General features: G+C 39.6%; 1 protein-coding gene and 1 long non-coding RNA gene across 20 annotated transcripts in view; both read left to right on the top strand.

Moving 5' to 3' along the window:
• ubr5 (ubiquitin protein ligase E3 component n-recognin 5) overlaps positions 1–17484 on the top strand; it is a 146735-nt gene extending 129251 nt beyond the window's left edge. For 12 of the 19 annotated variants that reach the window (XM_033018958.1, XM_033018970.1, XM_033018969.1 and 9 more), the window contains 12 exons: positions 326–569; positions 1942–2065; positions 4151–4295; positions 4802–4932; positions 5270–5330; positions 5729–5907; positions 6009–6093; positions 6191–6346; positions 9825–9938; positions 13270–13414; positions 15137–15222; positions 16397–17484. In XM_033018958.1, coding sequence (XP_032874849.1) covers positions 326–569; positions 1942–2065; positions 4151–4295; positions 4802–4932; positions 5270–5330; positions 5729–5907; positions 6009–6093; positions 6191–6346; positions 9825–9938; positions 13270–13414; positions 15137–15222; positions 16397–16609 — 1683 coding nt within the window. In that variant the 3' untranslated portion in view covers positions 16610–17484. The remainder of the gene's footprint in view (positions 1–325; positions 570–1941; positions 2066–4150; positions 4296–4801; positions 4933–5269; positions 5331–5728; positions 5908–6008; positions 6094–6190; positions 6347–9824; positions 9939–13269; positions 13415–15136; positions 15223–16396) is intronic. The other 7 variants (XM_033018976.1, XM_033018975.1, XM_033018967.1 and 4 more) reach the window with 3 other exon arrangements.
• Positions 17485–19569: 2085 nt separating this feature from the next.
• LOC116971828 lies at positions 19570–22472 on the top strand. Its single transcript, XR_004411635.1, has 2 exons — positions 19570–20203; positions 20395–22472. It is a non-coding gene; the product is annotated as an uncharacterized LOC116971828 (long non-coding RNA).
• The last annotated feature ends 931 nt before the right edge of the window (positions 22473–23403 follow it).

Raw genomic sequence — 23403 nt, 5'->3', positions numbered from 1 at the left:
TCGAAGGGCCGAATGGCCTATTACTGCACCTATTGTCTATTGAAAGATTCAATTGGGGAGCTTCCTTGACTATACAAGGTTTTTTTGGCGCGAAATCTCCGAAGCCTTTCTCTTTTTTGTGGAAATACTAATATCACACTAATTTAGAAAGTGCGGATCGGCATCTGATGTTTAAAATCTGTTGTCGTCCGTGCCTAGTCTTTTTCCAAGACTTTTTATATCAGCTTCTTCATCTCAGTACTTGCTCTCATTTCATTATTGTAAGTAGCTAAGTGGTTTGGAGAATTTTAATTGAGTGAAAAAATATAATTTTAATGTGTTTCAGGTTGATCGTGATCGCGACCTCTTGATTCAACAAACAATGAGGCAACTGAATAATCATTTTGGCCGCAGATGCACGACAACACCAATGACAGTGCACAGGGTGAAGGTCACTTTCAAAGATGAGCCGGGAGAGGGCAGTGGAGTGGCTCGAAGTTTTTACACTGCAATTGCTCAAGCATTTCTGTCCGGTGAAAAATTGCCAAATCTTGACTGCATACAGAATGCCAGCAAAGGATTGCAAACTAGTATGTATAGTCCAATGTTTCTTAGGAATGCATTTATTGTGTTCTAGAACTACTTCTAACGGGTTTCCTTTAAGTGAATTATTGTTAGAAATTGAACTTTCTATAAAGCATGTTATTAAACCACTGAACTCTGAAAAACAACCCAGTTGCTTACAAAATCTCAAAATGTTGGATAAAAATCCACATCTACTGCATCAGTTTAAGATCATTGTTATCCCTATACGCTTTGTCATTCACATAATGGAGGACAGATTAATAAAATCTACCTTCTTAGATCAGTTTGTGGTAGCATGTAGATCATCTGATCATTTTAAGTAGGAATGGATTTTGTAAAGATACTACAGGTGCACAACCTTTTATCCGAAAGCCTTGGAACCAGACACTTCTCTGATTTCGGAATTTTTCGGATTTCCGAATGGAAGATTTTTAGCGTTAGGTTGGTAGCGCGAGCGGCTTGAAAAGTCTGGAGCGGCTGCCTCCTCCCCGGAGACCGGGGAATCATTGTAAATCATTGCTTAAATGTTAGTCAGTTAGTTTGGAGGGATTTTATGTGGTGGGGGGGGGTGAAGGGGGAAACTTTAATTCTTTGTTCCCTACTTGGTCGGAGAGGCGGGGAGCGAGCAATGCCTTACCGGGTCGCCGTGCAGTAAGCTCCGGAGCGCTCTGGCCACCGACTCCCAACATCGCGGAGCTGGGGGCTGCGGGCGTCCGGCCGCGGGCGGCGCCGGTTGGAGCTCCGACCCCGGCAACTCTACCCCTGGCTGCGCGGCGCTCCAAATCCAGCGCCGCCCGCGGCCGGACGCCCGCAGCCCCAGCTCTGCGATGTTGGGAGTCAGCGGCGTCGCAGCGCTGGGATATCAGCGGGGAGCGGGCAATGCCTTACCGGGTCGCCGTGCGGTAAGCTCCGGAGCGCTGTGGCCGCCGACACACGACATCGCGGAGCTGGGGCTGTGGGCGTCCGGCCCCGGGCCGCGCTGGATTTGGAGCGCCGCACAGCCAGGGATTGAGTTGCCGGGGTCGGAGCTCCAACCGGCGCCGCCCGCGGCCGGACGCCCGCAGCCCCAGCTCCGCGATGTTGGGAGTCGGTGGCCACAGCGCTCCGGAGCTTACTGCACGGCGACCCGGTAAGGCATTGCCTGCTCCCCGCCTCTCCGACCAGGTAGGGGACTAAGAATTAAAGTTTCCCCCTTCACCCCCCCCCCCACATAAAAGCCCTCCAAACTAACTGACTAACATTTAAGCAGTTTTTAACTCCGGATAAAAGGTTGTGCACCTGTATAGACTTTAAGTCCAAGTAACTGAAATTTTGATTTTTTTCATTTTGTTTTATAACAATAATAAAATGAGTATTAAAGTTAAAAATTGTAAGTAGTTGTTTATGGTTTAGGCCTAATGCAGCGCCTGAGGAACCGGGAGAGGGAGCGGGAAAGGGAGAGAGAAAGGGAAATGAGGAGAAGTGGTGGAATGAGAGCGGGCTCTCGTCGAGATCGAGATCGGTGAGTGAACTATTAATATGTCAAAACGTTTATTGTGGTGATAAGCAACTGAGCAGGTGTTACTAATATTCGCCGTTTTAATTTAGTTCCTTCACCTGAACTGTTAAAATGTGACTTGGTCTTAGAAACATAGAAAAATAGGTGCAGGAGCAGGCCGTTCGGCCCTTCGAGCCAGCACCGTCATTCAATATGATCATGGCTGATCATCTAAAATCAGTACCCTGTTCCTGTTTTTTTCCCCCATATCCCTTGATTGTTCAGCCCCAAAAGCTTAATCCAACTCTCTAGAAAACATCCAGTGAATTGGCATCTACTGCCTTTTATGGCAGAGAATTCCACAGATTCATAACTCTCTGGTTGAAGAAGTTTTTCCTCATCTCAGTCCTAAATGGCCTACCCCTTATTCTTAAACTATGACCCCCTGGTTCTGGTCTCCCCCAACATCAGGAACATTTTACCTGCATCTAGCCTGTCCAATTCTTTAAGAATTTAATGTTTCTATAAGACCCGTTAATTGCTACTCTTTGCTTCCTGTCTGCCAACCAGTTCTCCATCCATGTCAATACACTACCCCAATACCATGTGCTCTAATTTTGCACACTAATCTCTTGTGTGGGACCTTGTCAAAGGCATTTTGAAAGTCCAGACACACCAAAGAGAGAGAGGAGCTTGCATTTGGTCCCACTTTTGAAAGGGGAGAAATATACAATGGAATATCTATAGTACGACCCTTTTTTTTTTTAATTTGTGGTGTTGATTCGTCAGATTAATGACATTGTCACTTAACCTTCAAGTGAAAATTCTTATTATCCAAAATATGTTTGCAAAAAAATAAAAAGGCATGATTCTATGTTAACTACATGCCATTCTATTTTAATCTGTAGAATGATTAGTACATCTTTTGAGAATATCTAAGTTTTAATCACCGAGACATTCCTCTAATTCAGATCCAACATGCTATTTATATTTAGGAATGATTACTACATCTTGATGTTGGGTCATCAGCTACGTAAATGCAATTGCTGTGTATCTTGAAAAAATTGCTATCTCTATGATGTCGATGCCTCATTTTTAAAGCATCAGTTCTGATAATGCAAGGAAATAACATCATTGATTCTGAACTCCCAGTTATTAAGCTGCGTGAGCAGGCAACACATTGAAAAATATTTGCAAAAAACCAAAAGGTGAAAGGCGCAATTTTTTAACTGGTTTCACAAGTAACTGCGGATGGTGGAATCCAGTCTGAAGATAGGTCCCAACACAAAACGTTGTATGTCCATTCCCTCCACAGATGCTGTCTGACCCGCTGAGTTGCTCCAGCACTTTGTTTTTTTGCACAGTTTTTAACTGACGGACTTAAATACTTTACAGTTCATAAAATAAAAATCGACCACAAGATTAAGGTAGAAATTGGTCTTTCAAAAAAATGCTATCGTTTTTACTTTTGTTTTGGAATCTTCATGTCAATCATAATTTCAGACTGCATCAGTTACTTTAGGAACAAAAATGTTGCTAAGCAGCAGTACTCTTAAAAAATAAAAATAATTTTTTTTTAATCTTGTTTAACTTGTCACAATTTTAAGTATTTGTTTGTAGATAAATGAACTTTGTATTTCCTTTATGTTAAAAAAGGCCCTAAAACTGCAGAATCTATAGGGTAGCTGGTGATCACTGACAACATCCTCCAGATTTCTGAGCTTGAACTGCATTTGTGCTATTCCAGAAATCCTGTTTCACAGAACAATGACAGTAAACATTGCCAGGTTCATTGTCACTGAAAGCTCAAACTCTGGGTCATGTACTCTTCCAGTGGTTTAAGAATTTGCTAAGTTGCTAAGACTTTGACTATCCCTGTAACAAGGGGTTTTGAAAGTGCAAATTACAGAACTTTTAAGATTTGTTAATTTTAGAATTTTTTAAGATGGTAAACTTGCATTCACCGTTGAATTGTACTTTGAGGTATTAATGACAATTCTGAAGCATTTAATCGGGCTTGTAATGTTCCCTTGAACTATCCATCCGCAACTAGTCATTCTGATGTGATACAATCAATGATTAGTTAAGTTAATACTCTTAATTCTGTAGGGAATCAAGAAGGCAGCTTTCGATAGATACCAGACCTTTCCGGCCAGCATCAGAAGGAAATCCGAGTGATGATCCAGATCCACTACCAGCCCATCGGCAAGCACTTGGGGAGCGGCTGTATCCTCGAGTTCAAGCAATGCAGCCAGTGAGTGATGAGAAATTGGCTTGTTTGGTCCTTTACCTGGCGATTCATAAATTATAGGAGCAGAATAAGGCCATTCGGCCCATCAAGTCTACTCCGCCATTCAATCATGACTGATCTATTCCTCCTAACCCCATTCTCATGCCTTCTCCCCATATCCCTTGACCCTCATACTAATTAATAATCTATCCCTGCCTTAAATTTCCATTGATTTTCCAAGGCCTCCACAACCTTCTGTGGCAAAGAATTCCACAGATTCACTACCCTCTGACTAAAGAAATTCCTCATCTCCTTCCCAAAGGAACCCTTTAATTCTGAGGCTTTGACCTCTGGTCCGAGACTCTCCCGCTAGTGGAAACATCCTCTCCACATCCATTCTATCCAAGCCTTTCATGATTCTTATCTATGGTGCAATTATTTTTGGAGATTTTGCTGCACTGAATTTTTAAATAATGTTGTATAATTTTATATATATAAAGTTGTAATGTATTTAAAATTTTGTATTTTAGGCATTTGCAAGTAAAATTACCGGAATGTTACTAGAATTATCCCCTGCGCAGCTGCTGTTGCTTCTAGCTAGTGAAGACTCATTAAGAGCAAGGGTTGATGAGGCCATGGAGCTCATAATTGCACATGGAAGGTAAAGTACATTATCCTTCTCAAGCCAAAAATTGTATATGCTGGAAATCTGAAATAATTGCAGAAAAAAATCTCGAATGTTCAGCAAGCATCTGTGGAGAGAGAAACAGATTAATAGCTGTTCACTCAACAGGCTATGAAACATCTCCACAAATGCAGTCTGACCTACAGCGTATCACTAACATTTTCTCTTTTTATTCCAATATCCTTCTGAATCTGTATTTGTTTTATAGACAATAGGTGCAGGAGTAGGCCATTCGGCCCTTCGAGCCAGCCACACTATTCAATGTGATCATGGCTGATTTGTATTATATAATGTTTAAATATTGCATTTACAGGGAAAACGGTGCTGATAGTATATTGGACCTGGGATTGCTTGATGCATCAGATAAATCTCAGGTAGGGAAATTTTATTACTACTAATAAATCTTGCTATTTGTTTGAAGCAATAGAATATTATTAACAATAACAGAATTGTCTTTAATTAAAAAATAATTTTATATGACCTTCATGTTTCAATTCTCATCAACTTTTATTTATAGTAATCCTTCACCTTCTCAGGAAGTGTAACTTGTTATTGAAGAAGCCTGCAATTGCTAGTTGAAGTTCTAGTTTTAATTTTCATTCTCTAATCTTGATGTTTGGATTGCTAATGCTGTTGTAATATTCTAGACTGTTTTAGTTTTGAAGTCATATACCAGAGGAAATAGAGAGATTTAAATTGGCCAACAAATGAAAGACCTTGCTGCAACTGATGATTTTAGAAATTGTACTTGATTTTTTAAAATAATCTGTAGCAGGACACTAGAAAACGACATGGTTCCAGTCGAAGTGTGGTTGACATGGAATTGGATGAACCAGACGATGGTGATGATAATGCTCCATTATTCTATCAACCTGGAAAACGAGGGTTCTACTCACCAAGGCCTGGCAAAAACACAGAAGCACGCCTGAATTGTTTCCGTAATATTGGCAGGTGAATTGCATTGGAAAATCATTATGATTATGTACCATTAATTTTTTTCCATTTCATTCTTAAAATTAAATATCATGCCTGTACCTTTGCATTTTTTTCAGGATTTTGGGTCTGTGTTTACTACAAAATGAACTATGCCCCATAACGCTAAATAGACATGTTATTAAAGTTTTGTTAGGAAGAAAAGTAAGTATCAATTTTGGGTGTAATTGTGTGTGTTTATAATATATGTCGACCGTACACATTTTATATTAATTTATTAATGATTTTCAATTTATTTCAGGTGAATTGGCATGACTTTGCTTTCTTTGATCATGTGATGTATGAGAGTTTACGCCAACTTATCCTCGCCTCTCAGAGCCAGGATGCATATGCAGTGTTTGCAGCAATGGACCTTGCTTTTGCTATAGATCTTTGTAAAGAAGAAGGTGGAGGACAGGTACAGTGGCACTTTGTGTTAAAGCACAATTGTAATTCAAATTATATTAGTGAATGCCTAAATATACGATTTATGGCCAGATCCTTAACAGCATTGTGATCTTGGGATCCATACCCATAACTCCTTGAAACTGGCAACACAAGTAGAGAGCGATAAAGAAAACATATACAATGAGATGCAACGAGACCTGGGTGTCATGGTACACCAGTCATTGAAAGTAGGCATGCATGTGCGGCAGGCAGTGAAGAAAGCGAATGGTATGTTAGCATTCATAGCAAAAGTATTTGACTATAGGAGCAGGGAGGTTCTACTGCAGTTGTTCAGGGCCTTGGTGAGACCACACCTGGAGTATTGTGTACAGTTTTGATCTCCTAATCTGAGGAAAGACATTCTTGCCATAGAGGGAGTACAGAGAAGGTTCACCAGACTGATTCCTAGGATGGCAGGACTTTCATATGAAGAAAGACTGGATAGACTCGGCTTGTACTCGCTAGATTTTAGAAGATTGAGGGGGGATCTTATTGAAACTTACAAAATTCTTAAGGGGTTGGACAGGCTAGATGCAGGAAGATTGTTCCCGATGTTGAGGAAGTCCAGAACAAGGCGTCACAGTTTAAGGATAAGGGGAAAGTCTTTTAGGACCGAGATGAGAAAAACATTTTTCACACAGAGAGCGGTGAATCTGTGGAATTCTCTGGCACAGAAGGTAGTTGAGGCAAGTTCATTGGCTATATTTAAGAGGTGGATGTGGCCCTTGTGGCTAATGGGATCAGGGGGTATGGAGAGAAGGCTTGAACGGGGTACTGATTGGGGATGATCAGCCATGATCATATTGAATGGCGGTGCAGGCTCGAAGGGCCGAATGGCCTACTCCTGCACTTATTTTCTATGTTTCTATATGGTATGCTTGCCTTCATTGATTGGGATATTGAGCTTAAGAGTCAGGATGTATTGGTGCAGCTTTACAGGAGTTTGATTAGGCCACACTTGGAGTATTGCGTGCAGTTCTGGTCGCTCCAATACAGGAAGGATGCGGAAACTTTGGACAGGGCACAGAAGTTTGGTCCTGTTTCCTAAATGACTCGTGTTATTGCGACGGGAGGATGGCGAGCGTTTCCCTTCCGCTGCATAGATACAAGGGCTCACTGCTTTTCCACCGACACTGGGAAGGCAAGCGGGAATGAGGGAGACGATGCAGAGTAACTACTGGCCGCCTCGCTGACATCTTCCAACCGGCGCACCAGCGAGTCTGTACTGTGTTGACGTGGCTATTCTTGTTGCTCACTTTGTTGCCCCTGGCCGACAGCACTTTATTCAGTGGTGAGGGGAGAGAGCCCCTCGATGACCAAGGGCATCCTGTTAGTGGCAGGGGCGGCCTGAAGAAAGCACTGTCGAGCAGGGGCTACAACATGAACCACAACAACAACAGAGTCGAGCAGACGGTACGGCAGCTGGTGAAGAAGGGCTTGCTGGTGCAGACCAGTGACATTTGGTACCTAGTATTAAGGTGAAACGACACAAAGTGCTGGAGTAACCCAGCAGACTGAATCAGTCTGAAGAAGGGTCCTGACCCACTGAGTTACTCCAGCACCTTGTGTCGTTTTGTGTATTTACCAGCATGTAGTTTTTTTGTTTTTGTTTCTATCCAGTTTTAAGGTTATTCCGACTTGCGTAAAATCTGACGTGTAAGGGTTTATGGAACGTAACCCTTGTGTAAGTCGGAAAGTGACTAAAATGATGAGAGACATTGATAGGGTAGACTGTCAGAACGTTTTTCCCGGGATGGAAAATGCTAGTACTAGAGGGCTAGCTTTAAGGTGAGGAGGGTAAAGTTTAAAGGAGATATGCAGGGCATGGTTTGTTTCTCACAGTGGTGAGCATCTGAATCAAGGGGCTGTCCCACTGCGGCGACCTAATTTGTGAGTTTAGAAGAGTTTACGCTCGACTCAAACTTGCAGCTAGGTCGACACATGGACCTAGGACATCACTGTAACTCTACTTCATGCTCGAGGGAAGTTCCCGCATACTCGTGGCCTCAGTTTGGTGGAGGAAGGTTTTTCAGCATGCTGAAAGATTTTCCGTGAGTAAAAATTGGTCGGCATGGTTCTTTTGAACTCATAATGCAGTGGAGTGGGGTCGCTAGATAGTCGAGGTATCCGTAGGCAATCTCTTTTGCTGACCGGGCATTTTAATTGGCTCATTGGAGTTTTTAGAACCAAGGAAAACAGACCGGTAATGTTAAATGCCCGCTAAACGTTATTAAAAGTTGTCCGACTTCTTAAAAGTCTCTCCTCTCCTTTCTCTCTCTCTCCCCCCCCCCCTCCCTCCGCGCTCTCTAAAGGACTTGCTGTACACTCTGCCAGCCACCTTTTACCTTCCTGTTCATCGCGGGTGTGAATTTCAGACAGCGTTCCCCCCACTTTCCCTGGCCCCCGCCTTTGCGATGTGTTTGTGTGTGTGTGTGTGTGTGTGTGTGTGTGTTGACGGTCGATCCAGCTCGCGGTTTCATCACTGACGGTCGATCCAGCTCGAGGTTTTTCAGGCGAGTGCCCTCGAGCTTGAAGATCGAAGACAGTCGCTAAAAAAACGCGTTAGTGGGACAGGCCCTAATGGCTGGAGATGGAGATGGGGTCAGATGAGATAGTGACATTTAAAAGGAATGGAGGGATATGGATTATGTGCAGTTGGTCCAGGCATCATGTAAGACACAGTGGGCCGAAGGGCCCGTTCCTGTTCTGGGTTCTATGAATGAATGTGATGACCCATAATAAGTATATTTGCAGATACGTTACTAGGCAGATACACAAAAGTCACAAGGCACATTTGAAGTTGCACAAAATATTGTGCTATTCGGACGTGTTACGGAAATTATAGTATAGATTCTAACCTGTTGATCCCTGTGGTAATTCGAATTGCTAGCTGCAAGTATCAACAAGTTAGAACATTTGCATTGTTTCATTTGGATCCAAAAACCACATGATTATATGTCAGGCAGCATCTGTGGTGGAGAATGGACGGACAACATTGCAGGTTGAGACCCTTCCTCTTGATTGGTCTCTAATCCAGAGGAAAGGTGATGACACAAAGCTTTGACTATCGATGTCCCTCTACAGGTATTGCCTGACCCTGTGATTTCCTGTAGCTGCTTGTTTTTGCTCCAGGTTTCAGCATCTGTAATCTCTTGTGCTCCAAGAAAAAGAACAAGCTTAATTATTTAACCTTTTATTGTGTACACAACAAATATCACAAAATTAACACAATACTTTTAATGTTTTTATAACTGATTAAACTTTCATGAGAATACAGATGCCTCTTGACATCAAACTTACAGCTATTTTAGTATTTATTTTCTGCTCTGTTTGGTGGAAACAATCTGATCGACTGCCTCTACAGATCCAAAAATACTGTAATGCTTTCCTCCTTTGCCACTGCATGTCGTGTGTGACCATGTAGAAAATGTTCATGTTTATTATTGCAGGTTGAACTTGTTCCTGGTGGAGCCAATATTCCTGTCACTCCTTTGAATGTTTACGAATATGTTAGGAAGTATGCAGAATATCGAATGTTGGTGGTTGCTGAGCAGCCTCTTCATGTAAGTGGATATTTTTCTAGTGCAAATTTGTTGTTTTTGTTAGAAAAAATCACATTTGAAGTAAATTCTTCAAAACCACAGTCAGTAAACCTGTTAATGCTATGGAAACGCTGTTGTGTTGAAAATGTGCTTTTTCGTTTCTTGATGTTTTGCTCCGTAGTGAGACTTTTCCAAGATTATGAAAATTTAAATTTTGTTCTAGCGTAAGAATATATGGCATTTGATTTTTCTTGATGTCGTACCATTGACTCTCATTTGACCCAAATAATGAAGAAGCCCATGCCTATATGCATGAAATCCTGCACACCAATCAGACTGAGAATTGAAAATAATATTTGTGCCTTAAATGCCAAACAGTGGCCTTCATTGATTTACCGTCTTAAAAAAGGTTCTGAGCTGAAACACCAGCAACCCATTCCCTCCATAGATGATGCCTGACCAGCTGCGTTATTCCAGCACTTTGTGATAAGACACAAGAAAGGAACATCACGGTTATCCTCCATTTACATGGATAAGTGCTTGTGCAATAATACTTCTCAACTACATTCAGGGCAGAATCATGTGTTTGATGTGTGTCCTGTCCATTTATTCCAACACGTAGAGTGTGTAGTGCCAGGTACATAGAACAGCTTTCGAAAGTATCATTGATAATATCTCCCAAACCCCACAACCTTTACTACCAAAAAAAGGAACTGTAAATTTGTCCTCTAAATTTATCCCTCAGTCACATGCTCTTCCAACTTGGCCAGATTCACCATTCTTTCATCTAATCTTCCGACCCAGCAGCAATATGGGAACATCTTTGCCACATGCACGGTAGTCTTTTAAGTTGATTCACTATCATCCAAGCAGTTACTGGGGTTAATACAATAAAACATTATCATTGCCAGAGGCATCCATGTCGATTGACTAAGTGGGAAAAAAAGATGGGTTGGCTGTTAAATTTGAGTGAAGCATTCTGGGTCTGTTCACTTTCAGCACGTTGTAACTGCATTTGGAGCGTAAAGTCCAGTGTGTTGAAATCCTGTCACCAGGGTTATATCTCTGATAATTTTTGACATTGTTCTTCAGTGTGAACTGAACAATGCCCCAATGTTAAATTATTGTTTTCTCTTTGGAAGACTTGCCAAGATGACAATTAAAACTTACCACAGCCTATGATTCTGCTTTACTCTGGCCATCAAACTAATCCTGTAATTCTTAACTCTTCAGAGTTTATTTTTTATAAACCTATTACTAACCCAGCTAGCAACTGTCTTCCTTTTAACTGTTCTAATAGCTGTTTTGTTTGAGCTCTTTTTTTTCCTGAGTACTGTTTCCTGTATTTGAAAAACAAAATGCTTGACTCTAATTTATCCTTGCCAATTTTTCCAGTTTAACATCTTTCTTTCAATCTTGTTATGTTAAGATGGCTTTAAACATTTTGTTTCCATTTATGGCAATATCCCTTTCCCTAGGACTTATTCATTTCTGTTTTAAATTATTACCATTGAGATCATCTGATACTAAAATTAGGTTTTTGTCAACTTTTTGGTCACCATTATTTTGGCATTTCAATAAAATTAGTCTCAGTTAACTCCACCTGCCAACAGGTCTATATAACAAAAATAATTGAGCAGCTGTCGCTTCAGGATTTTATCCCTAGAGTTTCAAGTATCCCTTTTGTTGACCTTCTAAAGCTTGTTATCTTTGATAGTTTCATAGCAAATGAATCTGTTTTTGTTTCTTAGGAGGAAATAAGTTGATTTCATGCCTTGTCCAAATTAGTTTCAGGAGAATATAGGTGTTAACAATGTTTTATTTGTTCTTTATCTGAGATGGGATTGCTGTGTCCTCCTTTTTCCGCCTTATGATACCACACTCCCACTGTTGTAGCCTAAAAACACTGAAGAAAATGAACTGCAAAATCAAAATTGGGATTAAAAATAATGGATTACATTTTTCTCTTTTATCTGAGTGGCATATTGTCTGTGTTTTAAGCCCATACACACTCATCACCCATTAAACAATACAGGTAATAAAGGATTGAGATCATTTTTAAAGCATATTCTTCTCACTCTCTTTACTAAAACTAATTTGGGCACAGAACATCAGGTTTTACTGGCCACCCACCATTACACTGTGGCTATAATGGCTAAATCCAGATCCAGTGGATGAATTATGTGGCCAAATGCATCCCAGAGACCAGGAACATGGCCCTGACTGGTGTTAGGGTATGGAAAATGCTATTCAGAAGGAGAGGCTTCACTTCCAAAACTCCATTGACAGTTTTGAAAGCCATCAAAGCCCCATCCCAATTGTGAAATCTAAATGGACATCTAATTTGATGTCTAGTAATGTTCAGAGCAAGCAAAAAATAATCTAGCCATCAAGTCACAGCTCCAAATAGTAAATCTTGCCTACTGCTTTTTTTTTTAAACCTAATTTGCCTTTGATCATTTTTGATTGTGCATACATACTGCCTTATTTGATTACCAAGGGTTACCAAAATCCTTTACCCCCTGGCCAGGTTATAACACCCTGTGAGTGTAGATTGTCTTTCTTTCAGCAAGTCTGATTGGAGAACTCCAGAGAAACAGAGTAGCTGCACAGTATGTCATTCTTCTTCTTTCGTGTGGCATGCACAGCCTAAAGTTGTTGGACAACTTGTTCTATTTGATCTTCCGTTTGTGCACGTCGAGTTGATTGCATTAATCGAAACAGGGCGGACCACGTGAAGGTTGCAATCTTCTACCCCAGTATGTCATTTAGCATCATAGAGTTCTACTTTACAGAATTGGGCCTCTCAACCCACCGCAACTGTGCTGGCCATCTTGCCCAAATACACCAATCCCATTGGCATGCATTAAAACCGTACCCTTCTATTTGAATGTTCATCCAAATGCTTGTTAAATTTGTAATTGTGTCTGGTCCCACTAACTTCTCTAGCAGCATGTTCCAGCTATCAACCGCCTAATTGAACTTGCTGCTCAGGTGTCCTTTAAAAATTCTATGTCTCACTTTCAAAAATAACACATATCCCTACCATAGGAAAAAAAAAACTATGTAGCCTATCTATGCCTCTCATAGTCTATACATCCTTCAGGTCACCCTTCAGCCACCTCCATTCCATTGAAAAGAAGTCCAGTCTATCCATTCTCTCCCCACAACTAAAGTCATCTAGTCCAGGCAACATCTCCTCTGCACATTTTCCAATGCAATCACATCCTTCCTGTTGTTTCGCCTTCCTAAATAGTTAGTAAACATTGTAATTTGAGTGTTTTCTGTGTTATGTTGCATTTTTTGGACTACATTATGCTACAACTAACATTGATATTTGATCATTTTATAGGCTATGCGGAAAGGATTGCTGGACGTTCTTCCTAAAAATTCACTTGAAGATCTAACAGCAGAAGATTTTAGGCTCTTGGTCAATGGCTGCGGAGAAGTGAATGTCCAGATGCTGATTAGTTATACATCTTTCAATGATGAGTCTGGTATGAAGCAACAAATTACTTTGGGGCTATTGGCATGAATTAATATTAAGCTTTAGCTATTGAATTTGTGTCTAGTGTATGGAAAAATTAATAAAACAAATGATGCACAATGCAATATCTGGCCTGATGCTATGTACTCTGGGTTGTGTATAATTTTGGCTGACTTAAAATGCTAGGGATGTGGTAGTTACTGTAGTTATGAATTAGATTGTGTAGCTTAAATGTTATTATTTTTTTCTCTTTGGCAGCAACATGGCCTAAATAGTCGCAAAACATTTCTTAGTTGTTAGCTGGTTAAGTTTCCCAGCCCATAGGAAATATTGTCTGGCACTTTTTTTTAAATTCTTCATGCCTTCTCATCAGAGGACAGACCTTTTACTTGTAGTATTGAGAATTTTACATTTAGGTAAAATTATTAAACTTCATTTCAGGCTAGAGGTCCAGGCTTTTAAAAGACGACATTACATAAAATACATTGCATATAAAAACACCTTAAAATACATATAAAAGCTTGGTATATTACTTATCAAAACATCATAAATTATATACAAAAAAAACACAATACATGATTTAAAATCCAGAATAAAAAGAAAGATCAGTGTCCTACAACGAGACAGCGATACCAGTGTCTCCACAACTGGGATTTGTAGCGTGTAGTGCTAAACCTTATGTTTGAGAAGGCCACGATAATTATATTTTTAGAGTAATTTATCCTGCAAATGAATTTATACATATGATTTCTTAGGATAGCTTCTAAAGTACTGACTCGTGCAGCCACAAACATGTTACTAGCACTACACCATCTTGGTTTCCTTAGCAGTGTTCTCATGGCATCATTATACGCTACCCTTAGTCTCTGCAAACTTGTCTTTCTGTAGTTCGACCACAGGTGCGCAGTATAGAGTGGTGTGTAATGTGCTCTAAACAGCGACAACTTCACCACATCTGCACACGCACCAAACTTACACAAGAGAATATTTGCCTGTACATACAGCATGCGTCGTTGCCTCCAAAAATATCCTCATCTGTCATTTGTTCCGTAATAAAATGCCCAAGATATTTTTCCTTATTACAGGCACTAAGATTATTTTCAGGCAATTTAAAATCAGGAAATTTTAGATATTTATCCTCTTTGGTTCTACAGATCATAACAGCACTCTTACCAGCATTATATTTAATATCATGTTTCACACCATACACAGAACATATAGTAAGGAGCTGCTGGAGACCAGCGCTAGATGGACTAAAGACCACAAGATCATCTGCATTCATAATATGGTTCCCTAAAATATTACCAATCATGCACCCAGTATTACAGGCTTTCAATTGCTTGGACAGAACATCAATATAAAGATTAAAAATGACTGGGGACAAAATTCCCCCTTGTCTTACACCACTGCTAACCCCAAATGGGGCTGAGACCCTATTGCCCCATTTTACTTGCATAGTCTGGTGGGCATACCAGTAAGCCAAAATTCTCACAATGTATTTAGGCACCCCTCTTTGACTCGTATAAATGACCTTGACATTAATACATTAGTATGTGTCAACAGTATCATTCATACAAACATGGAATTCATTTGTACCCATAAGGAGTTTGAAAATTACATCCTTATGTGATCAAAGAAGTACACTTTGATAGAGAAAATTATAAGCAAAATTAACATATGCAGGCTAATCCCAAACACCCATGTGTAAAAACTTAATTTTTGTTACTTTCAGGTGAAAATGCTGAAAAGTTATTACAATTCAAGCGTTGGTTCTGGTCCATTGTGGAAAAGATGAGCATGACAGAAAGACAGGATCTGGTAAGAATTGCATTTTATAGGTTTGTAAATTAGAGACCACCAAAATATTTCCTTTGATCTTGATAAAGCTTTGTTTATGCGACGAGGGTGTCACACCAAGTATTTATTGCCCTTCAGAAGGTGATGGTGAACTACAACCTTGAATAGTTGCATTCCCTCTATCGAGATTATTAACACAATTATGTTGGGTCGGTCATTCCTGTATTTGAACCTATTGGCGATGAATGAACAACCGATCTATTTCCAGCTCAAGATGGTTTGAAACCTGTAAATGCTGGTGTTTCTCTGACCTGCTTTTGATCTCTTTGATGGTAGAAATTGTGTTTTTACAGTGCTATTAAAAAGAACAAACTACATTTTAAAATATACATATTCTAGCTCTAGTACATAGTAGTTTGGTTTAGTGTTAATTTAGTGATACAGCACGGAAACAGGCCCTTCAGCCCCCCCGAGTCCATGCCGACCAATGATCCCTGTATTTTTACTGAAGCAAATTAATCTATAAGCCTGCCGTCTTTGGAATGTGGGAGAAAACCAGAGCACCTGGATAAAACCCATAGGGTCACGGGGAGAATATACAAGCTCCGTAAAGACAGCACCTATAGTCGGGGTCGAACCCGGGTCTCTATCGCTGTAAGGCAGCAACTCTACAGTTGCGCCACCATGCCGCCACAAATGTTGTATTGCATTGACCGGGAATCGAACCTGGTCCTCCCGCGTGCCAGCCAAGAATTCTACGACTGAACCACCAGTGCAAGTCCTTGCGGTAGAAGAAGTGAATGTTTTGCTTGGTGGATTGGTACAAATCAAAGGATTGTTCTCTTGTGATGGTATTGAGCTTAAGACTAGTTGAAGTTACACACATACTGGCAAGTGGCAAGTGTTCAATTTAACATTTGATGTGCCTTTTATAGACGGGGCAAAAGTTTTGAGGAGACTGATAACTAACCTTGTTTGACCACAGTGTTTATGTGGCTTGCCCAGTTTGTTTTCCCAGTCGACAGTATCCTTCAATACGTCACTGATGGGGATTTAATAATAATGCCAGCGATAGAAGATGGTTGAAGTCTCCTGCAGCAGATAGTCATTGCTCAGTACTTGGGTGATAACAAAGGCCCAACAAGATGTATTAAAACTTGTTTGCTGATAATGATGTTTTCTTTCTGAACTTCAGGTTTACTTCTGGACATCAAGTCCATCATTGCCTGCCAGTGAGGAAGGTTTCCAACCAATGCCTTCAATCACTATTAGACCACCCGATGATCAACATCTTCCAACTGCAAATACCTGCATCTCGCGTCTATATGTCCCACTTTATTCCTCCAAACAAATTCTCAAACAAAAACTGTTACTAGCCATTAAGACCAAGAACTTTGGTTTTGTGTAGAGTATAATAAAATGTGTGTACTGTGTGTAATAATATAACTAGGTCCAAGTTTTGTAGATTAATTTTTCATTTGTCTATAAAATTGATGGAAGTTAATGCTGTCACACACCTGGAGGTTCTATGGTGGTGAACATTCCTGTATTTGGCTTGTAGCTGAAAGTCCAAACCACAGGCTGTAGTGGCTTTGACTGTAACCTTCTAGGCTTTTGGCTAATCAGTAACCTGTTAGCCTAACCGCAGCCAAAGATGACAGCAGATCATGTATTGTTACACTGTGATTTATGGTCATTAGGCCTAGGAGAACTGAAAATGTTTCTGAAATTTCACTGCTGCCTTTGTCGAAAGTTTGATCAAAGGTTCTTGTACAGAGGGAAGTAGGGGAATTCCAAATAAAACAAGAGAATGCTTTACATTTTGTGTGTGACTATTAAACCTGGTGGGGAAAAGCCCTTTTGTTTGCTTCATCTGTTTATCATTGGATACATTTTAAATTAAGTATTATGATTTGTTCCAATTAATATTGCCATGAGAGGTTAAATATACTTTGTCCTTCAGCCAAGACACAGTTAAGCTGACTTAAACTGGTACGGACTCATTTAATTTATAAAGATGTTTAGTTTTGGTATTGACAGTACCATTCAGTCACAAAATGTAAAACTGAGCCTTGCTTTGTGCAGGTTGTACAGTATGCTTCTATTTATCCAAGCTACTTAAAAAAAAAAAAATCATTGGTTTGGGTATTCATTAAGTTTAACAAATGGTTTGTTTAGGTTTCAGATATCAAATTGTGTACTGTACCAAAGAGTTGGCAAACCAGTGCACATGTAGAAAAGTGCATTTTTATATAAAAATAAAGGAAATTTGCATTCTCTGTTCTTGCTGCAGTTCACGCACTCCTGTCGCCTCCTCACGCGCCCCTTTAGTATCTCCACTTATTCCCCTACTTTTGTGATAGCTTTATACTTGATGTGTAATGCTTTTCCTTGTGTGTAACAGAAAATACTGAAGTTATCAGGACTTTTGTGATCGATGTGTGAACCCATTACTTGTTTTACATTGTAAATAGTCAGTTCTTACATAATAGAAAAAACATAGCACCATATTGATTCACTTTTTAATTCATTGCATTATGTTGGTCTTGAGCTTGTAACCTGAAAAACTAATTTGTATTCCCCGTTTTGGAGAATAATCCCTTGATCTATTGCAGGGTAATTAAAATAGCAACTGGTAGCATTTGAGACATATACTGATTTTTGAAAGTTTATTTAACTTGTAACTTCATGAACATCATGTTAAAAACAGCCTTCTTATTCTAATAACTGAGGAATCAGTGAAAACCACACCAGGCTGTGAGTGGACAGCATTTCAAACACTCAGTTCCTATCTAAATTCATTCAAAACAGTGCCAACATTCTTAATATTATATATTTAAAAGCATTGATCCAGATTAATTATAAAAGTTGATTTTTATCATGAAGTAATAACACTATTGAGATCCCTCTATTTGCACCTTATTTTCAATTTTCTGGAGAGAACAACATGAACAAATACAAAGTATGATAATGTCATGTCAACATCGATTTCAAAAAGAAATGGTTTGCTTGTACTGGCGTACTACGCATGTTGTTCCATTGTTTAAAAAGGGTTCTAAGAGTAAACCTAGCAATTATAAACCTGTTAGTTTGACGTCAGTGGTGGGCAAATTAATGGAAAGGATACTTAGAGATAATATATATAAGCATCTGGATAAACAGGGTCTGATTAGGAACAGTCAACATGGATTTGTGCCTGGAAGGTCATGTTTGACTAATCTTCTTGAATTTTTTGAAGAGGTTACTCGGGAAATTGATGAGGGTAAAGCAGTGGATGTTGTATATATGGACTTCAGTAAGGCCTTTGACAAGGTTCCTCATGGAAGGTTGGTTAAGAAGGTTCAATTGTTGGGTATTAATGGTGGAGTAGCAAGATGGATTCAACAGTGGCTGAATGGGAGATGCCAGAGAGTAATGGTGGATGGATGTTTGTCAGGTTGGAGGCCAGTGATTAGTGGGGTGCCACAGGGATCTGTGTTGGGTCCACTGTTGTTTGTCATGTACATCAATGATCTGGATGATGGTGTGGTAAATTGGATTAGTAAGTATGCAGATGATACTAAGATAGGTGGTGTGGATAATAAAGTAGATTTTCCAAGTCTACAGAGAGATTTATGCCAGTTGGAAGAATGGGCTGAAAGATGGCAGTTGTAGTTTAATGCTGATAAGTGTGAGGTGCTACATCTTGGCAGGACAAATCAAAATAGGACGTACATGGTAAATGGTAGGGAATTGAGGAATGCAGTTGAACAGAGGGATCTAGGAATAACTGTGCACAGTTCCCTGAAGGTGGAATCTCATGTAGATAGGGTGGTAAAGAAAGCTTTTGGTGTGCTGGCCTTTATAAATCAGAGCATTGAGTATAGAAGTTGGGATGTAATGTTAAAATTGTACACGGCATTGGTGAGGCCAATTCTGGAGTATGGTGTACAATTTTGGTCGCCTAATTATAGGATGGATGTCAACAAAATAGAGAGTACAGAGGAGATTTACTAGAATGTTGCCTGGGTTTCAGCAGCTAAGTTACAGAGAAAGGTTGAACAAGTTAGGTCTTGTTATATGGTTATATGTTTATTCTTTGGAGCGCAGAAGGTTAAGGGGGGACTTGATAGAGGTCTTTAAAACGATGAGAGGGATAGACAGAGTTGACGTGGATAAGCTTTTCCCACTGAGTGTAGGGAAGATTCAAACAAGAGGACATGACTTGAGAATTAAGGGACAGAAGTTTAGGGGTAACATGAGGGGGAACTTCTTTACTCAGAGAGTGGTAGCTGTGTTGAATGAGCTTCCAGTGAAGGTGGTGGAGGCAGGTTCGATTTTATAATTTAAAAATAAATTGGATAGTTATATGGACAGGAAAGGAATGGAGGGTTATGGTCTGAGTGCAGGTAGATGGGACTAGGGGAGAATACGTGTTCGGCACGGACTAGAAGGGCCGAGATGGCCTGTTTCCATGCTGTAATTGTTATATGGTTGTACAAACGTTAAATCCTTTTAAACTGACATGGGTAATGGTAATGCTTTGGTTGAATTTATCTAAATGTTTAAAAGGTGTTCAATAAGAAGCACCAATAAGCTAACAATGTCAGAATGGGTGGTTAATTCCAATGGAAGCAAGTGAATTATGAAGTTCTGCAAGGGGCTACTGTTTGAATTTTACATTTATGATTTAGGCAATGGAAATAAATACAATTATGTAATGAAGGTCTTAGCATATTGTGGGGGAAAGGGAAAGATGGTGGTGGGAGGTTTTGGAGGTAGGGGGTGGTAGCAAGCAGACAATGTGGTTCCTAAAGAGACTGCCAACAAATTACAGGATGATATTAATCAGCTTGCAGGATGGGCAAATAACAAGAAAATTAAGTTCTGTATAAATATGAACAAGTATATTTTGATAGAATAAAATGGGCATTTGTCATTTGGAAGATGTGAGTGTGGATTAGAGGCAAGAATTTGGATGATCCATTTCAATTACTATAACAATAGATAATAGGTGCAGGAGGTGCAATCTCATTAGTTTCTGCAACTTTTTTTCAAAACAATAACACAAATTTCTTGCCAATCCCTTCCAGTTGTGGTCTTCCACTATTTCCAGGTGGTTTCAGGATGCTGATTTACATGCTTACATGCTGATTTTTTCACTCTTACAATTCCTCAGGACCTTTCAATAGACATAGACAAAAGTTGCAGGAGTAGGCCATTCGGCCCTTCGAGCCAGCACCACCATTCAATGTGATCATGGCTGATCATCCCCAATCAGTACCCCGTTCCTGCCTTCTCCCCATATCCCCTAACTACACTATAACTACCCAAAGAATTGTGAGAATATGGAATCCATTACCACAAGAAATGGATAGAGCAGTACGGATGTACTTTGAGACGTTGAGCAAGTTGCAGTAGGAGGGAATAGATGACGTCCTAGATACAGCACAAGACCAGGCCCATTGCCTGTCATTTCAGCCATCAACTGCCCTTTTGCACTAATCCTACGTTGATTATTTTGTTTTTAAGTCCCTCAGAATTGTCATCAACAATCCCCACCCCCCAGGATTCTACCATTCCTTTACATGCAGTAGAGGCAGCTTTTATTTTGTGGCCTATTAACCTACCAAACTGCATGTATGGGATGTTGTAGGAAATGAAGCACCCAGAGGAAGCCAAAACAGTCATAGTGAGAACATGTTGACTACAGATAGAAAGCAACTGAGGTTGGGATTGAAACAGAGTCTCTGGCGCTGTGATGCAGTGGCTGTACTGGCAGTGCTATTTTACCACCCAATTAGTCAATTGTGAAAATAAGAAATAACTTGTGGAAGATAAATTTCAGCATGTTGCTCGTCAATGGCCAGTTAACCTTTGCTGTCCCAGTTCTCCCAGCGATCTTACTTTCAGACTATATTCTATCTGTCCCGCCCACTCCCCTGACATCAGTTTGAAGAAGGGTCTCAAACCGAAACGTCACCATTCCTTCTCTCCAGAGATGCTGCCTGTCCCACTAAGTTACTCGAGCATTTTGTGTCTGCCAACACATTAGCAGTGCAGACATCTAATTTAGAAGACACAAGGAACTGGATGCTGGTTTACAAATAAATACCGGTGCTGGAATGACACACAGTAGGCCAGGCAATATTTTTGTCGCCATGGACAGCAACAGCGAGATTTCAGGCCAGAACCCTTCATACCCAATAGTTTGAAGAAGGGCTCGACCCGAAACATCTCCTGTCCTTGTCTTCCACAGATGCCCCTACCTGCTGAATGACCTCATCACTTTGGGTTTTTCTTAAGGGGCTGTGGTTTGTCTAAGAATGTGGAGCACTATAGGATAGATTATAAGAATTAGCCATGTCATTTGTTTAATTAAAAGACGAGTTTACTATGTAGAAGTAAATTAGAAACAATTTTTACTAAACAAGCAGTTTTTTCCCCCAAGCAGTTCCCCAAGCAAGCTAAACAACAGTTTACCCCTTGGTCGAAAAGACCAGGATACACCAAGAAACGCAATAATCAAATTGCTGACTTTGAGAAGAAGGGTCTCGGCCCGAAAAGTCGCCTACCTTCTCTCTATAGATGCTGCCTCACCCGCTGAGTTTCTCCAGCATTTTGTGTCTACCTTTTGAGTATTTGAAGCTGGCTTTTCTGGTTCGGTACTGTAGGATCCTTTTGTAGGTTGATATGGCCACTTTCAGATGGTGTGATATCAAGATTCAAGGCATAATTTGCCAGCCCATTTTAATCAGCTGGATTATAAGTCCAGGATCTCAAGGAAATTGACATTATTTATATTTATTGATAATTTTCAATTTGATAATTGTCGCAGGTAGTGATTAACATGTTAACAATAGGTAAGCAGAGCATCCCTCGTATTTATCATTTATTAACATATTGGTTATTTGCTACTGTAGAATAACTTTTTAAGCGTGGTGTCTTGCAGGAAAAGATAAATCATTTTTTAGAAGTCCCTGTTCTATTGTAGATTTCTTAACTAAATGTAATTGGATATGTTCAGTGAAAGGTCATGATCATTAATAATCATGAATGTGTGTGCCTCTGCTGTTGATTATCTAATTAAAATGTAACATGGATGTAACAGTAGGATCACACGTAACAATTCAGGAAGAGCTAGCTTCTAGTGTTGGAGGTCAACAAATTAACTTGAGGAATTATACATTCCCTAGACCAATATAAGTAGTATTCGCTGCAGAAAATAAATGTAGACATAACAGATTATTGCTCTCATTTTAAATAAAATCTTCCCATGTATATTTATCCATTTTGTCTCCAAAATTTCTTTCACAGACAACATTTATATCTCTAAAATTACCTTTCAATATTCAGGGTAATCAAAGAAAACCACTGGAACTCACAAGAATCAAAATACATCAACCTGAAAGGAGTAGTTTAAAATATAAAGATTGCTGGAAAAAATACTTTCTTAAAAAAACATTAAGTAGATAAAGAGCATCAAGTCAAATGTAATGCGGATCTGTCTCAAAGTTATTTGATTAAATAAACATTTTTTCACATCAGGAAAATATGTACATGATACTTGTAAATATAAAACGTTCAATTTTTCTGTTAAATGAGAGGTCAGCGTGTTAATTTAATCTGATCAAATCATGGCCAGACCAATGTAAGCACTCATAATTTACAGAATATATTCAATGTTAAAATCAATTACTACATTTATCCAGGCAAAATTAAAACCGTAGAGAAATAAAACATGTTTAGAAAATTATTCATCTTAAATGGAGTAAATTAAGAAATGTTAGTGCAAAAAATCCTGGCAATTTAAATCAAAATCCTTAAAAGTTAGATATGCTGATAACATTTGTTGAATAATTAATGCAATTATTTTAAAATAATATTCACTATCTAGCCATTGCGTAAGATTTTAAAGGTGGGAGCATTATAAATTGAAGTATGCGCCTCCTCTTGGCTGGTTGATGCAGCATGCTATGTATTCATGAATCTCAAATTTGTTGAATGGTTGAGTTGCAAGTAAAACCCTAGGACTCACTTAATATAAGCAATTCTTGACGCCGTGGATCGTTTTGATTGCTGGGGCTGTTGTACAACATCTCAAATTGGCTATTAGAGTACAAGGTCGAAGTGCAATGGAAGGTAATTAGCAGCAGATGCTAGAATCTCATTTTAAAAAATTGACAGAACACACCTGTGCAAAGTTCATGAAGGAACCATTGG

Source organism: Amblyraja radiata, chromosome 4 (assembly GCF_010909765.2).
Source record: "Amblyraja radiata isolate CabotCenter1 chromosome 4, sAmbRad1.1.pri, whole genome shotgun sequence".
In the NCBI taxonomy this organism is placed as follows: Eukaryota; Metazoa; Chordata; class Chondrichthyes; order Rajiformes; family Rajidae; genus Amblyraja; species Amblyraja radiata.
The sequence above is the reverse complement of the archived record's forward strand: the minus strand, read 5'-3'. Positions and strand labels throughout refer to the sequence as shown.